The 16,884-nt window shown below is 24.6% G+C and overlaps 1 protein-coding gene across 4 annotated transcripts in view; it reads right to left on the reverse strand.

Annotated features, from left to right (window-relative positions):
- LOC122859636 (protein groucho-like) overlaps positions 1-16,884 on the reverse strand; it is a 37,370-nt gene that overhangs the window by 4,433 nt on the left and 16,053 nt on the right. For 2 of the 4 annotated variants that reach the window (XM_044163336.1, XM_044163321.1), the window contains exons 2-7: positions 16,228-16,325; positions 13,044-13,107; positions 11,215-11,259; positions 7,470-7,607; positions 4,849-5,128; positions 4,735-4,760 (exon numbers count right to left, since the gene is read on the reverse strand). In XM_044163336.1, the coding sequence (XP_044019271.1) occupies positions 4,735-4,760; positions 4,849-5,128; positions 7,470-7,607; positions 11,215-11,259; positions 13,044-13,107; positions 16,228-16,325 (651 nt within the window). Of the gene's footprint in view, positions 1-4,734; positions 4,761-4,848; positions 5,129-7,469; positions 7,608-11,214; positions 11,260-13,043; positions 13,108-15,018; positions 15,083-16,227; positions 16,326-16,884 lie in introns of those variants that run through there. The other 2 variants (XM_044163327.1, XM_044163344.1) reach the window with 2 other exon arrangements.

Consider the following 16,884-nt stretch of genomic DNA (forward strand, 5'->3'; position numbering starts at 1 on the left):
TGATGAAAGACGAAAGAACGATGGTAATATATATATCCACCACATGTGGAGATGTATGAGGGTGTGAGGGTTGATATATACATATAAATAAACATAATGGTAGTTTTCTGAAAATTGTCAAATGCATAGTTATATAGTTATAAACAGTTGTAGAGTTGTATAGTTAAAATATAGTTGAATTTATATATGTATATAAATTTTGTGAAGGGTATGATAGTATAGAAAACGATGCTCGGTTATATAGTACAATATAACTTGAAAATGCATGTGATAGCAACGAATGAAATTGAGAAAGACGAGTAAAATAGAATGAGGTAAAACATGACAGTGATAAAGGGAATATGGAATGGGTGGTAAAGGAGATTGGTAGGGTTGGTGGTCGACGGATGTGCCACGAAGCCACGAGAGTGGTAAGTGAGTGAAGCAACTACCTTCATCTCGACATTGCTGCCTTTTATACAAACCAAAACTCTCCATATCCATATTTTACTCAACTTTCACAAAACTCTTTACCACTATATACTATCCAAGCTTTTTGCCCCTTTTTTTTTCATTTTTTTTAACAAAAAATTTCAACCCCAACTATACTGTCTCAGCCAGCATGCCATTTTCAGCTCTTCTTATTTATTTATTTTATTTTTTTTTTTTACTTTTCCCTTTTCTCATCTAAGTTGGTGTAGAAAAAAAAAAATGTTGTAAACTGTGGTCGTATCTTTCAAGACAGCACATCATATTCTCCCCTTATCTAACCAATCTCTTCAACAAAATCCTTCTTATACTTTTTTTTTATTTTTTTATTTTTCAGCTAACACTAAATCTAGCTAGTACAACTTTTCACCCACAAATCTCTAGGGAGATTATTATTTATTATTTTTTCTTTAATTTGAAAATTTTATATTTTTTATTTTTATAAATTTCAAAATAATTCTGTAAATTTTTTAAATTTTTTATAAATCATATTATTTGTTTATATTTATACAATAGTAAATATATTTTTTTAATTTAAAAAAAAAAAAAAAGTTAATTCTATTTTTTTATATATTTTAATACTCTTTCAGTTGGAAACTGTGCGACTCACCCTTCATCTCCTTTGCATCAGCGAGTATATTGGGCGTAGCGTACGGTAGAATTTACATTTTTAAATTAACTCACCTCTGTTTGCAGCTATCTCGGCTGACAGAGTTCACGAATGGCAATGGCGCCCAGAATATTGAAGAGAAAGAGAATCACAGAGTTTGTTTCACCGAGGGTTTTACAATTTTATGCAATCGCACCCTACTGTCTGCTGTTACGTTAAAATTCCACTACCCACAACATCGACCAGGTTATTGACATTATTATTATTATTTCTTTTTTTTTTTTACTTTTTGTTTTGTTGATATTATTATTATTGTATCATTATTGTATTTTATACCGCAACACGAATATCAAGACAGCAAAAAATACAACAAAATAAAACTTTTATATCTCAATGCTTGCCAATTTTTTATCAGCCAATATTGCTTATACTGAATTTTTTTTTATTTTTTTTTCATTATATATGTTTATTTTATTCTTTTATCTGTATGAAAATTTAAAATAGTTTTAATATATATTCTTGTATTTTTTTTTTGCAAATTTATTATTCCGGAAAAGAAAGTTTGGCGAAAGATTTACTACTGTTGAAAGATTATACATGTTATAATACTTATGAATAAATAAAATATAAAATTTAATTTATACCTATATTTAAGGTAATAAAAAAAAAAAATAATGTAAAAATAATAATTAATTATTTTTTAGTTTTTAAATACTTTTAGTTAAATAATTAGAATTTTAGTTTTTAATTTTTATACAAGAAAAGAAAGTACACAATTAAGATTAATAATAAAAAGGAAAAAAATATATTAATAAATGACAAAAATGTTTAAGAATATAAAAAAAAAAATTTATGAAATACTTGTATAGTTAATTATATATTTTTTTTTTCATTTTTTAATTCACACTAATTATACTGGAGACAATGAAATATTTAAAAAATTTATTCAAGCATAATATGCAATATAAAAGTTATCATTCTGTGATGAAAATTAAAATATATATATATTTAAAAATTAAAATGAGATGTTAGCTATGTATATACTTATACGCTCATCTATACGCACGAGAAATCCCAGCAATTAGTGTGAAAACTTTGTCACAAATGAGTCTAGAATTTGCTCGTGGTTTAAGCTCGTTAACATTTTTTTTTGTTTTTTAATTCCTTTTTCTCCTCTCGTTTCACATTCTAAAGTTTTTTAATTTTTTTTTTACTCTGCAAGCTACTCTTTGTTTTGCCGCATGAAAAGTTCATATATATACACGCCAAGAATAATAATAATAATAATTACCGCATAATATTTTAATAAACTGATTTAATATAAAATAATTAATTTTATTAAACAATAATTTGTATCAATGAAAGCTTAATTAGTTGAAAGAAAAATGAATAATATATAAATTAAATTTAGATAAATGTATATCTTGTAAATTAATTAATCGTTCCCTAGATGAGATCATAGGTGTCGGTAATGCAGCTTTACAAGCTCTACAAACTCTACAAACTCTACAAGCTTCACAAGCTCTACAAGTTTTAAATATCACCCACAGTGCCAAGGCAAAAGCAGGCAAAAGTGGCCTTTCATATCCAACAGTCTGTGTTGGTAAAGTGGCGTGTCAAGTGAAAAGTGAGAGGGTTGACGGGTGAATTAGTTGGTTCGAAAACCACCAGAGCAATGAGAATAAAGAGCAAGAAAACGTATATAACAGAGAAGAAAATATTCAAGAAGAAGAAATATACATATATACATGCTTTTTTTTTTTTTTAAATAACGATAAAGAAAAGTGAATGGATTGTCCTCGGGTATAAGGGGTAAGAGCTTGAATGGGGTGCTTTTGAAGCAGTGTCGTGTTAGGTACCACGATCTCTGGCCTTTCAACCCTTTCATTGGCGCGTCACCCTGGTGAATCCTGGCTATTCCGCTTACATAATACAAAACCCACTCTAATTAAAATAAATTACGCTTCCGCGTTGACGGCAATTTTTTTTTTTTCTTCTATTTTTAATTTTTTTTTTATTTTTACTGTCTCTCTCATTTCTGTTACGCTATGTTTTTTATTCCATCCCATTTTTTTTTTTTTTTATTATTAACCAACCCTTCGAAAGGGGACTTTAAATTTTTTTTTATTTTTTTACCCTCGTTTATTTGCACTTTATTCGAGATTTAATTCACAGACCGACGGCGCCGAGTTTCAACCCCCATTTCTACTATATTCCAAGCATATTTTTTTTTTTTTTCTACTCGTTGATGGGATTGAAAGAGATAATGAAAAGGGAGAAAGAGAAAGAGTAAAGATAGCTAGATGCAATGAGAAAGAAGGTGAATAAAAAAATTTTAAAAAAAGATGGGTTGACTGTATAGTAGATTCAACGATGTGAAGTAGGCAGATGAAAAAAATATCAGAGAGAAATATGAAAAAGTGGTTTTTCAGTAATTTGTTTTTTTATTATTTTTTATATTCAATATAGGTTTAAAAAAATATATTTAAATATAAAATGAGATAATTGATTCATTAATTATCCTTGTGGCTGGTGTATAATTATAGCATATTAAGTGGCTCATCAATTAATCATCATTATTGGCAACACGCGTGATAAATAAATTATAATTTAACACTGAGATATATTGGATTTTATATATAATACTTTTAACTTTTCTAAAATATTTATTTATTATTAATTCAATGGATATATCTCATTTTAAAATTATAATAAATTTGTCGATAAAATAAATAACGATAAAAACAAATAAAAACATGAACAGCATTTTGATGGAATTTATGAATTTTTGTCAAGTGGAACGTGGTAAACGCGTTGACGTTTTAGAAAGAGCTTTTCGATAAACGGACATCGAACCTGCTCGGTCTCGATTGCCAACCCTCTTTCTACCCCCTTTTTGTATGTTTTTTTTTTTTTTTCTTTTCCATCCGCTTTATATCAGCCTGGCTCTCAGTGCTTTTTTTTTCTCACCCCACTTTCAGCCATCATCGGCTTTTATATTTGATCTCTATACATTTTTTTTTTTTTATCCCTCACAGTATACTAACAGCGTACAACGTAACGAAATCTTTGATCTTTTTTATTTGTGATTTTTAAAATGTAAAAAATTTTCATGGTTGTCGATCGAAACTCGCTATTCAATAGCATAATATAAATATTCATAAATTTTTATCTTTCAATGTATTTTCAGTTGTTATCATTTCAAATTTTTTTACGATAATAGTTTTATAACAAAAAAAAAAAAAAATGCAATCCAAAAAAATTATTTATGTTTAACATTTAAATTATATGAAATTAATTTGATTTATAAAATTAAAGCTCTATTGGTTTGTATAACTAGTATGAGTCAACTAATTTATTTAACAATGTTTAACTGTTAGTTTCTTTGTGGTTAAATTGTAACTCTATGGGGATAAGGATGTTGAGTCAATTGTGACTCTCAAGAGACAATATATATATATATATTTTGCAAAGTTCGACCCTTGGAGTTTATCACCCCTTGTACCTTTTTCCCCTCTACATACACAACACTGTCTAGTGATGCGAATTAATGATAATCTCACTAATTGAGATTTAAACTTATCTCTCAAGATAATTATTTATGACCTTAAATATAAATTTTTATTATATATTATTAGTTTATTTATTTAACTTACATGTCTTTCTTCTGCTGAATTTAAACCTAAAAAAAAAATAAAATAAAAATAAACAAATTATTACAAATATTAATAATAATTATTGATTAATTTGTTTTTTATTTATAAACATACCACCATTGGGTTTTAAATCTTCTGATTGACCTCTATGATGTTCAGGTTTAGCAAGCATTGAAAGTGGATGTGATCCAGCACTGCCTTGATTTGAACCAGCACCAGGTGGTAATCCAAGTCCCAATAGTGCTGCTGATGCTGATGTTGGTACTGGAAGACCACCACCTGGACCAAGACCAGGTAGTCCAGGCATACCAGGATGTGGTGCCATACCAGCACCCGGTGGTAATTGTTGTGCATGCATTTGTTGTAATAGCCTTGGTAAATCCGGCCTTTGTTGCTGAAAAATTATTAAATTTTTTATTTTATTAAATTAAATTAAATACACATGAATATTTTTATATGAAAAAATAACAAAAGAAATGAATAAATAAAGTAGAAAAATTAAATAGTATAATATTGAATTTGTATGGTTATTGGATTGAATGTTCAATTTAATTCAATGCTTTGTCGTTATTCTCGAGTATTTGTTGAACGTGCCCTTCATTGTCATCAATAAATACACACGAACACATAGACAAATTTCATGGTTCGTGAACAAACAGATGAAAATATACATTGGGCTTAACTTGGTCAATTTGAGTATACAGTGATAAGTTGAATATAAAAAAAATATATTTATCATTTCAATAAATAAAAAAAAAAAAATAATTAAAATGTAAGTATAATTTATTTAATATGTTGTTTGAGAAGAATAAAGATAGAAGAAGATTTTCCAACATGCCAAGTAAATTGTAAACGATTTTAACTCTGTTTAGGCGTGCACACTGAAGAGTAACTTGGGTTGGGTTTTTAGCTGGCAACAGAAGTTAATCGGGTCTAGAGAGAGGGATGGTTGGATGGATGGATGGTTAGATAGATGAGCTAAAGTGTATGTCGAAAAAGGGGTTGATGGTAGTTGTGATAAAGATAGAGAATCAAGTATAAGAGAGAGAGATAAAGATAGGAAGAATTGAGAAAGCAGAAAAGTAGGGATGAGTTTCGTTTACACTCGTTAGAGCGGATTGAGGCTGCTACAACCGGATGGCAAAAGCTGTGAGAGGAAAGGGGTAAAATAGTAGTAGTATGAGGTGAATATTACGGCTAGTAGTTTGCTGAGATAATTAAATGGCTTAACGATATAATAACATTGGCTTCACTGAACGAACCAGTGAGGGTTGTGATGCATACATTTAAAACCACTTCTTTATATAAATATATACAGCTAATATTTGTTGTAATGTGTTTTAGTTTTTAATATTTTTAATAAATATTAAACACAAGTAGCTTACTACTTGTTTTTTCATTTTTTAAATTGTAATATTATTAGCTTTCAGGTATTAAAACAAAAAAAAAAAAAATATAATTGCTTGTAATAATTTATTTTACGATCAATGTTTTAAAAAGAAAAAAAAAAGGTGTTGATGTTTATTACAAAAGTTTGTAAAAGAAGGTATTCATTTGATGTTAAGTGATGCATATAAAAAAAAGCTATTAAAAATGAAAAATTATAAATTGGTTAATCTTGTGAAAGATCATGTTATCAAAATAATCTATTTGAAGAAAAGCTATGTATATAAATTTGATTAAATATATAAAAGTTTGTAGTTTAAACTATGTACAAACGATGTAATATAGATATGAGGTGGTTTAATATATACATAGTTATTATAGTGTATAATAGTGTAGAGATAAAATATACTTTTATTCAACGAAAGATAAATTGTAGAGTAAAGAGGGTAAACTAAAGAACCAGGTTAAGACGAGAGGCCAAGATCCCTGTATCCTGCTAAGGATTTGTGGCACGTAGCGACAACACCACACCATCTAAGGATAACAAGTTTCTCCCTTATACTCTTCTTCTATGTATACTATATACTATAACCATCACCATCACTATCACCACACTACCAGCACTTCTTCTTCTACTACTACTACTATCATTACAATTACCAACACAACCACTGTTGCTGCTCTTGTTCGTTAAACCACTTGGACTTTGTATATATATAGAAATGGTGGATGAATCGAGCAAGGAATGCTGATTAGTCGTTGCTCAAGCGATGTAACACTATAACCCATCTAGACAGTTGAACCCTATACAGGAAGACACCGTCAGATAAGATTCAGAAAGTCTTGGTTAGGGTTTTGTTAGGGTCTGTGGAAATGGTCGACTTGGAGCTTCAATGAAGACCAAGACTAAATACAAAGGATAGCATGAGATTTAACAGTATATATATTCATAAAGTATGATGGTTGTTGTATATATAAAGACGAAAGATGAAAGAGGATAAAAAAAAAAAATTATGTGGTTTAATACGAAGGAAATTGAGTACTCGGATGAGAATATTTAAGAGGGTTCAAAATTGGCTATGGTAATAGACGGTAAAAAGAACGGAAATTATTATATAAGTTTTTGTTTTTATCTTGAAAGATTTTTTTAAATATTTATTTTAAAATAATTATTATTAATTTATCTGTTAATGAAAATTATAAAGATTTTGATCTTTTTGATTTATTAGTTTTAATTTTTCTTTGATAAAGTGATCATTAGTATATAGTTGATTAATTTTAATACGTTAAATATATTATTTTTTTGAAAGTGTTTATTGTATGATTAATTAATTTAAAATTAAACTTACCCCTATTATTGTATTAAGTTCAGTCATTGTGACTTGTTTTGCTCTGTCAACTGCTGTTGCAACTTGTTGATGATGTTCTTGTGATAAAAATGGTAGTATTTGTCCTATAATTGCATTAAGTCGCTTTGCAATTTCAGTCTGTAAAATTATAAATAAATAATATCATTAGTATATTTATTATTATTATTATAAATTTAATTTAAAATTGATTTATAAAGTACAATGGAAATGAGATTGACACGAGGCAAATTAAATCTTGAAGATAGTGAATTAAAAAAATAATGTCTACTTGACATTTCAATCTTTTTTAGAAATGTAAAAAAAAATAAAATAACTTCAACTGGTAAAACATAAATTTTTATTTTATTTTTACTTTTATTTCTCCTCGATGTTTAAAAATTAAAATGCCAAGAAAAGCCTATTACAATCTATTAAAAAAGTCAATGATGAAATTTAAAAATAAAATAAAAAAAAAGGATCTTGTTTTAACATCTGCATCATTTCATTATCAAGAACCTCATTAAATTCATTTTTAGTAAAAAGAAAACTTTTTAAACTCAGCAAACGATCGACCACTTTCAGCTTTTTTTTTAAAATATTATATAATTTCTTTTTAAATTTTTTTTTTTCTTTTTCATTGATATAATTACCTTGCCCACTTATTCCGCATTTTGTAATTTTCTATAGACGAGAAAAGAAAAGTAAATAAATAGAAAAGAAAAGAAAAAAAAAAATAAAATAGCTGAGACTGAATCTTTAGAATAGAAGAAGGATACAGATCAGCAAGTATACTTGAAAATAAAAAGATAAAGAAATGAAAAAAAATAAAAAGAAAAAAAAAAATGAAAACTTGAAGAGTTGAATATTATAAAAGGACGAGAGAGGTTCAGCATTCCTAGCACATTGTGTATATATGCAAAATCGTATTTGTTGAATAAAAGAGAGGAAGATATATATCTATAGACATACAGACAGAAGTGGTGGATTAGTATATATAGAGACAGCTTGAAAAATATGCAAAGAAATATATAAAAAATTAAAAAAGAAGAAAGAAAAGATAATAAGTTTAAGAGGCTCGAAAGCAGCTGCAGATATAATTGCGTTGGTGAAAAGTTTTGCGTGGGCAAGAGAGGTAACTGAGATAATAATGAATGAGAAACTGGAAACAAAGACATTTTACAATTGCAAGATGAATAAAGAGAAGTGAAAATACTTGTGAACAGTTGAGTGTAATCTTTGTTCAAAAGTGTTGAGCTATTTTTACTGTACATGAATGTTTTTCAAATTAAAAAATAAAAAAAAATAAATAAATTTAAAAAAAGCTATTCAAGATTTACTTATTAATTATGTCAAGTTTAATTTTTCCCAAGTATCATTCAAACATTTTCTCAATTACAAACTCGTCTATTTTTAAAATTTTAGACATTAATCAAATATGCATTTTTTTTTTTTTTTTTGCTGTTTAAAATTTTAGTAATTTATAATAATTAACACTTTTTAATTGAATAAGAAAATAATTAGCAAGATTAAAATATTGTAAATAAAAAAAAAAAAAATTATTTAAGTATAAAAAAAATTAACCAAGTATGATTGACTGCATAATTATGTTTTCTTATTTTTTCTGATTATTTAATATTTATAAATTGAAAGACGATATAAAATGAGTAAAAATTAAACTAAAGAAATCACGGACTTTACATGTTTTAAGTTAATGAGGCTGTACATCAACTGGTTTATTTTCCATCAAAGTAAACAAGCTAATATAAACAGCATGAGCTTGATATAAATTTATATCAATCAACTAAATTGCTGATACAAATTATAAACACCATATCAAAATACATTCTAAAATTTCTATCCATAATTAAATCCATTCTTAATTAATACTGAGCTTTTATAATTTCGTTGTTTCTCTAATAAATATTTAAAAAAAAAAAATTTTAATAATTATTAGACAAAATAATATATACTTGTTGAATATTATAATTTTTCTTTCCACCTAATTATAGACTGAATTAGACAAAACAAATAATGTATTTGTAAATGTTTGCGGATATGTTGTATAATAAGATTGAAAAGTGTTGGTGTAGCATAAAACGAAAATATGTGTATATAAACTGTATAGAGACAATCGACATTTTGTGGTCATTCTGGAGTTACGAGTTTGCTAAAGCTAACTTTGTTGTACATTTGAAATGTTTCACCAAAATCTATACATAGTACATAGTGGTTACATATATACTTTAGAATGTATATATATATATATAAGAACAAAAGGATGAGAGAGGGCACAAGGGAGTATATGCGGTTTAGTTTTCGAGCCAGTGGCCACTCTCTGGTCGAGGCGATGCTAGGCCACTAGTAACCACTAAGTCCACCTGATATATCCAAGCTTTTCTCTGTCACCTTTCTCTCTTTCTATTTATACTCTCAACTACAAAGTTATATAGGTCTATATGTACATGAAAATGAAGGTAAATGAAGGAAACAACCAGTCAGCCAACCAACCAACCATCCAACCAACCGAACAACCAACCAACCAACCAACCAACCAACCTACAATTCCACCCACCATGCAACTATCATTTGTGCATTCTCTTAACCCTCCTGGTCATTCGTTCCTCTTTACATTGGTGTGCAAACCAAAAAAGCACACACCGCCACATTGACTTATTTGTGCCATCATAACATAATAGGTATACATGATGATGATAGTATAGTTAATGTGCAAACCATCTATGTGTGTATTATAATCTCATGTACATAATAATGCATTAGTGTTCATTCACTATCTATCTACATTATATATATATTTATCTGTCTATTCATCTATAATATTCTCGCACGCGCGAATAATCTTCTTTACACTGCGGACACAATTATTAACTGTTAAAAGTGGGGGAAAAAGCTTTCAACTTTTATATATGCGAACAGTGTGATCTAATATATTTTTAGTGGTTTTTTTTTATTTGAAAAAAAAATCAACGCAAGTGGAAATTAATATTGTAAATGAAGAATTGTATTTTCTTTTTGTTTTTATGTATTGAGGTTTTTTTTCAAATTGATTTGTAGGTTGAAGGATAGATAAAATTGTGTAAAAGAAAATATTTAATGTTGGTATTTATAGAATATACCATTATGTTTTATTATTTGTATTTTTTTTTTGTAATATATTTTAATGTTTTATTTTATTTTTACGATCAGTGTCTATAACAGTGAGTTAAACTATAAAAAAATATATTAAATTTATAGCTTCAGTTGAGTATCAACTAGCTATGATCATAACCGTGATAAATTTATGATGAAATATATAAAATGTTAATAAAAATATAAAATAAAAAAATTAACAAGTTTTACAATTATCACTTTCTTAGAATTTTTAAACAAACCGTTAAATTTGCTTCCATTTATTTTCAAGGTTATAATAGGCATGCTACCTATTCTACAATTCTCAGCCATATGTCTGATTTTATATAGCCTTCACGCACGTTTATTTATAATTTTTTTTTTTTTGCCATTTCATCTTCTCACTCACGCAACGACTAACAATATGAAAAAAAAAATATATGTATAAATATAAAGCCTAACCATTTATTATTTCTCATCCATAAAAAATTTTTTCTCTTTTTTTTTTTTTTATACATAAAAGAATTTAAAAATCAAATTTCACGATTGTAAAATTTTTTTTTCTTTCGAAATAGTAATTCTTTAGAGAATAATTTTAAACGTTAAAAAATTTTTTTACCTGTTTGTGCATTTCCACATTGAGTCCATATGACATTTCGTAGTACTGTAAAAAAAATTTTTTAAATATTAATAAATTATATATTTCTTAATAATTTTTTATACATTGAGTGATTTTTTTTTTTTTGAATTTGTGTATATGATTTGTGTGTAAAATGCAAATGACATGATATATGATTTATGAATTATGCAAAGCAACAATTAATTAAAAACGTGCAAAGAAAAAAAAAATATTTATTTCTTATTTTCATGCAAAAAACAAAATGATAAATAAATTATTCTACTGGAAATAATCTTAGCCATATAGCATATATATAAAATTAAATTAAAAAAAAATACACTTATTAGATTTAACAAGTAAATAAATAATTAAAATAACAATTAATTGTTTAATTAAGTAAAAAAAAAAATTGAATAATAAACATGTATTATTATTAAAATAAAAACTGTTTAAATTTTAAGATAAAATTTAACAATATATTTTAATTTGAAAAAAGTATATAAAAAAAATAATAATACATAATGAGCTTTTAAAAATAAATATGGCTTTTATAATAAAGGTTAAATCGATATCGATTGTTAAATATCTTTTATGACTAACATAAAAGATACTGATCCACACGTGTCTATATATAACATGTCTACAAGACAGTTGGTGTATAGATATAAACCACTATTTATATTATATTGACTACATTGAAAGAGGGCGTTTTAATGTCTGTCTTGTGTTGATTACATGTGTATTAGTACACAGACAATAAGCACCTTGAAATCTGAGATATATTATCTCAAATAAAACGAAAATCATTGTCACAAAATGACAATATATATATGTACAAACTTAACAATACTCTTGTCATTTACAATTATAATAAAAAGCTTTCATTCATCGAATTTAAATGAATGAAAAATAAAATTTATTTATCATTTTTATATAATATTTTATTGTTATAATATTTTTCACTTGTTTTATTCTAAACAATACAATAAAAATAAATTTTAATTATTATTATTTTTCATTGTCTTTCAATAGACAATAATTATATTATTTTCATATAAATTTGTATATAAGCTTTGAGTTGTTGAAAATTTTGTTTAACAACAAAAGAAATTATATTGCTTTCAAATAATTTTGAATGATTTGGCTTTTTTTTTTTTTGTAGAATAAACAATAAAATTTATGAAATTATAATTAAAACAATGTTAATGGTGTATATTGTTTATGCAGATGATGAAAATTAAATACACAAAGGTCTTTAGTAAGTGACCTGAAAGCATAAAATGAGCAAAGACAAATACTTAATCATCATTGCAGAGAATATCAAATAAAAACTTTAATAAAGAAATATACCGAGAAAGTGCAATAAAATTAAAAAAAAGAACAATTGTTTAATGTTGTAAAATTTTCTCTCTGTCATTTTAGTATAAATTTAATTAGTATTTAATTAAGATACTTTGAAAGAAACATGTTTTTCATAATAATCATATTTTATAATATTTAATTTATTTTTTTTTTGCTTCAAGTAATTATTTTCTACTGAACAAGTAGAATAATTTTAAACTTAAATAAGTTTATGCAATTAGTTAATAATTTAGTGTTTAAAAAGAAAAAAAATATAAATTGTTTTTTTTTTGTTTTGAAATAAATATATTTTTAAATAAACATAAAAATACACAAGGTATTAAATAAAAGCCATAAATAAAATAACTTAAAAATAATATAAAAAAAAAAAATTATAATTAAAAATAAATAAAGCGTGTTTTACAAGTAAATTACGTAATAGCAAAAATAAAAAAAATTGCTTTCCCCTTTGAAAAATAATTACTCACCATGACGTAGTGGCGTTGCATCTCAGTTTTCTCCTGGGCAAGTTTCTCCAGCTCCAATTTAATACTGGACAAAAACAAGCAGGAAATTGCACGTGTAAGCTAGACATTGGTAATAGTGCATGCAAACTATCAAAAGCTCTTTATCCTTAATTTTAATTTTCATATTTTTCACAGAGAAAAATTATAAAATAATATTATTCTTATTATCCTTCCTAATTTTTTTTTCTAATAATTTCTATTTCAAATTATAAATGAATTTTCATTTTATTTAATATCTTTTTTTTTTTATTTTTTAACTACCTAATTGGTTTATTAAATTTTACGTTTATTATATTATTTATCATCCGTAATAAATAGCTGACATTTTAGTTTGATTAAGTTGACAATGATTGTTGAAAAAAAAAATTCTATATTTAAACACGAGATAAATATCGATTGTTTAATAAAATTTTTATTGAAATTTCTGATTGATTTGCGATCAATTTGAGTGGACTAACAATATTTTATTAAATTTTTTTTTTGAAAATAATTATTCATAATTAATCCTATAAAATACTTGACCCATTTAAATACTTTTTAAATTGTTCTATTATTTACTATTTTTTTTTTTAAATTTAAGAAATCATAACAAAAATTATCCAAGAAAATAAATTGTCTTTTTAATTGTAATATCAATTTCAAATTGATTTGATAAATTTAATTTACGTACAAACATATAAGTCATCAATTATTTGAAATCAGATATTGAGAGTTGATATGTAATTTAGCAAATCCATTATCATAATGCAGTATGCACTCATCAATTATACATTACAGAATATTGAGACGTGTGAAAGTATATATACGCAAATGGAAATTTTGTAAATGTATGTACATTAAATAAACTGGCAGTTGAGATTGTAATGATGCAAAAAGCTCCGAGTTAATTTACAATCAAGTGAATACGTATATTAAATTACAGACTGTTGTAAATTAAATCAAAATTTCTATTTCAATTATAATTGAGCTTCAATGACATAAATAAAATTTAAAAAAAAATACTCTACTCTATTTTAATAAATAATTCCATCATTTACATTTTTTTTTTATTTTAATTAAAAATAAACATGAAATATCATAAAATAAATGAATTGAAATTTTTAAGTTCACGTTTTTTCATTAAATTGATTGGTTTATAAATTGAAATAAAAAAAATAAATAAATAAAACGATATTTTAAATTTTCAAGTATGATTAAATCCATTTACAATCTAAACATATTTTATTATCAATTGATAACTTAAAAAATTTGCATGATTAAAAGTAATAATAATAAATTAATTAATTATTTTTCATGTTAATATAATTCCATTCCACACATTGTTAATAAAACGATGAATAAATAAATAATAAAAATATTAGTCACTGGGTCATTGGGACATTAGTAATAAATAATTCAATATGATAAATTGAGTCGTGCAGTATTAACCTTGTACCAGGCATGAATTTCCCGTTAAATGTTATTAAATTTTAAAATAAAAAATATACAATTTTTTATATTTAAATATGTTATACCAAATAAATATTAAATATATCGTGTGGCAGGCCCGTGAAACTTGCATTTTTTTATCATCAAACAAACACTGAATTGCGTGCTATTTTTATTTTTTTATTGTAATGAGATGATTGGGTATGATATCGAATGACATTGTAAAAAAAAAAAAAACAAATTATAATAAAAAATGACTTTTTTGTTGATTCATACAACAATGAAAAAATTGAATAGAAAAAAAAAAAAAAATACATAATTAACTATTATTTAAAATGAATATTTGTTTATTCAAATAAAAAATTTTATCATCTTTCTAAAAGCTCTAAAGTCATTTTTATAATTTTTTTTTTTTTTCAAATATATTTGTTGATTTGTGTAGATATTTTTGTTCATGATTGTATGTTTGATTTATTTTTTTTCATTGTATCATTCACGGGCAGCTTACCATCACGTAATGTCTCTGTATCTCAATTTTTTCACCTGCCAGTTTCTCGCACTCCAATTTTAAGCTAAATACAAAAAAATAAATATAAATAAAAAATAAATATTTATCCGTAAATGAATGCTTGTAATAATTTTTTTTTGATAAAGTCAATTGATGTGTATAAGATTGATAAATATTCGTTTAAATTGATATAATATGTTTGGCTGATATGAGCTGCTGCATTCTCGTTTATATGTACCCCAACATGAAAAAAAATATATATATTTAATATTTATATGTTTCGGGACACTGTGAACTTTATATGCATGGTTTCCTGTTGGCTAAACAATTATTTGAACTCGTCCCAACAGACGGCTTGAATGTTTTTCCTACCAGCGAGACTCTATTGCGTGAATATATCATGTTCAAACTTTGATATCATTTATTAAAAAAAACTATTTTCGTATTCATGTTATCCATGTTATACAAAATTTATCTTTATTGTTTTTGTATTTTAATATTTTTCCTTTTTTTTTTGTTTTCTGTGTGTGAAAAATAATAAAACTTTTATGTTATTTTGTAAATTATCTTTTTTTTTTTTTTGTTAAATAAAATTTGCTTTTATGTTTCAATATAAAATTGCAGAAATTTAAGTTGTATTTTTTTTATATACATTCGAGAAATGGAATGTCAATTATTTTTCATGTTCACAGATAATAATTAAATTTATATATAAAAAATAATTAAATCATTTAATTACTAATTATTTTATTTATTTATTATCAATTTCTTTTTTTTTTTTGTCTTTTTTAATGTTTCATTAAATTTAAATACTTTGATAAAATAATTTGTATTATTTGTATAAAAATAAATTGATAAAATTGAATGAAATTTGTTTTTATTTTTTTCTTTCAACAATTGTATTTTTTTTTTGGGTAAAAAAAAAGAATTTTAATGTTTTATTTCTTTATTGCAAGTTTGACTTTTATCGTTGTTTTATATTTTTTTAAATGACCAAATAGTTATTTTCCTATAATACCTATATATACTTTGATATTAAATTTAAGTTGAATTTTACTCGACCCGTTTGTAATATACTATATACATAAAAAATGGTAAAAAAAATAAAATTTGTATAAAAGTTTTTAAGATTAATAAAATGGAATAAAAAATGAAAAAAAAAAAATATTCTCTTTTATTATAATATAAAATAAAGTTATTAAAACTCACTTGTGATATTGTGCTTGTAGAAAATTAAATTCCTCTTTGATGCGATCACATGATTCACTAACTGTAAATTTAAATGGTTGTCCTGGTTGTGGTGGTCCCTGAAACAAAGAAATGAATATTTATAAAAATTAAAATAAAAAATTATAAAAACTATTTTAAATATATGTAAAAGACAAAAATTTGATAATAATAAATTAAATGTTTAATAAAATGTCATGATGATAAAATAAAAAAAAAATTTTAATTTATGAATAGCATATAAATAAATTATTCAAATGATCTAATAATAATCCACAGATAATATGATTATCGGTGCAACGAACAGCCGTGACAATATCAGAAGTCACAGCACCAAACTAGGTATGAACAAGTACATTTGCATAAGCAATTCATTTCAACTCATGACTCTGCATTATACACTCAATAAAATCTATAAATATACATATATTTTGTAGCCTCATTATTCATTCAATACATATGCAAAAAAAAAAAAATTACAATCAATACTTTAAAAGCCAAAAAAAAAAAAAAAATAAATATAAAAATATATTTATTTAAATGAACTTAATCAATTTAATAAAATAATATTATTAAATTAAAAGAAAAATATTTATTTTCATTAAATACTAAATAAAAAAAAAATGATATAAAATTTAA

This window comes from Aphidius gifuensis, linkage group LG1 (genome assembly GCF_014905175.1).
Source record: "Aphidius gifuensis isolate YNYX2018 linkage group LG1, ASM1490517v1, whole genome shotgun sequence".
In the NCBI taxonomy this organism is placed as follows: Eukaryota; Metazoa; Arthropoda; class Insecta; order Hymenoptera; family Braconidae; genus Aphidius; species Aphidius gifuensis.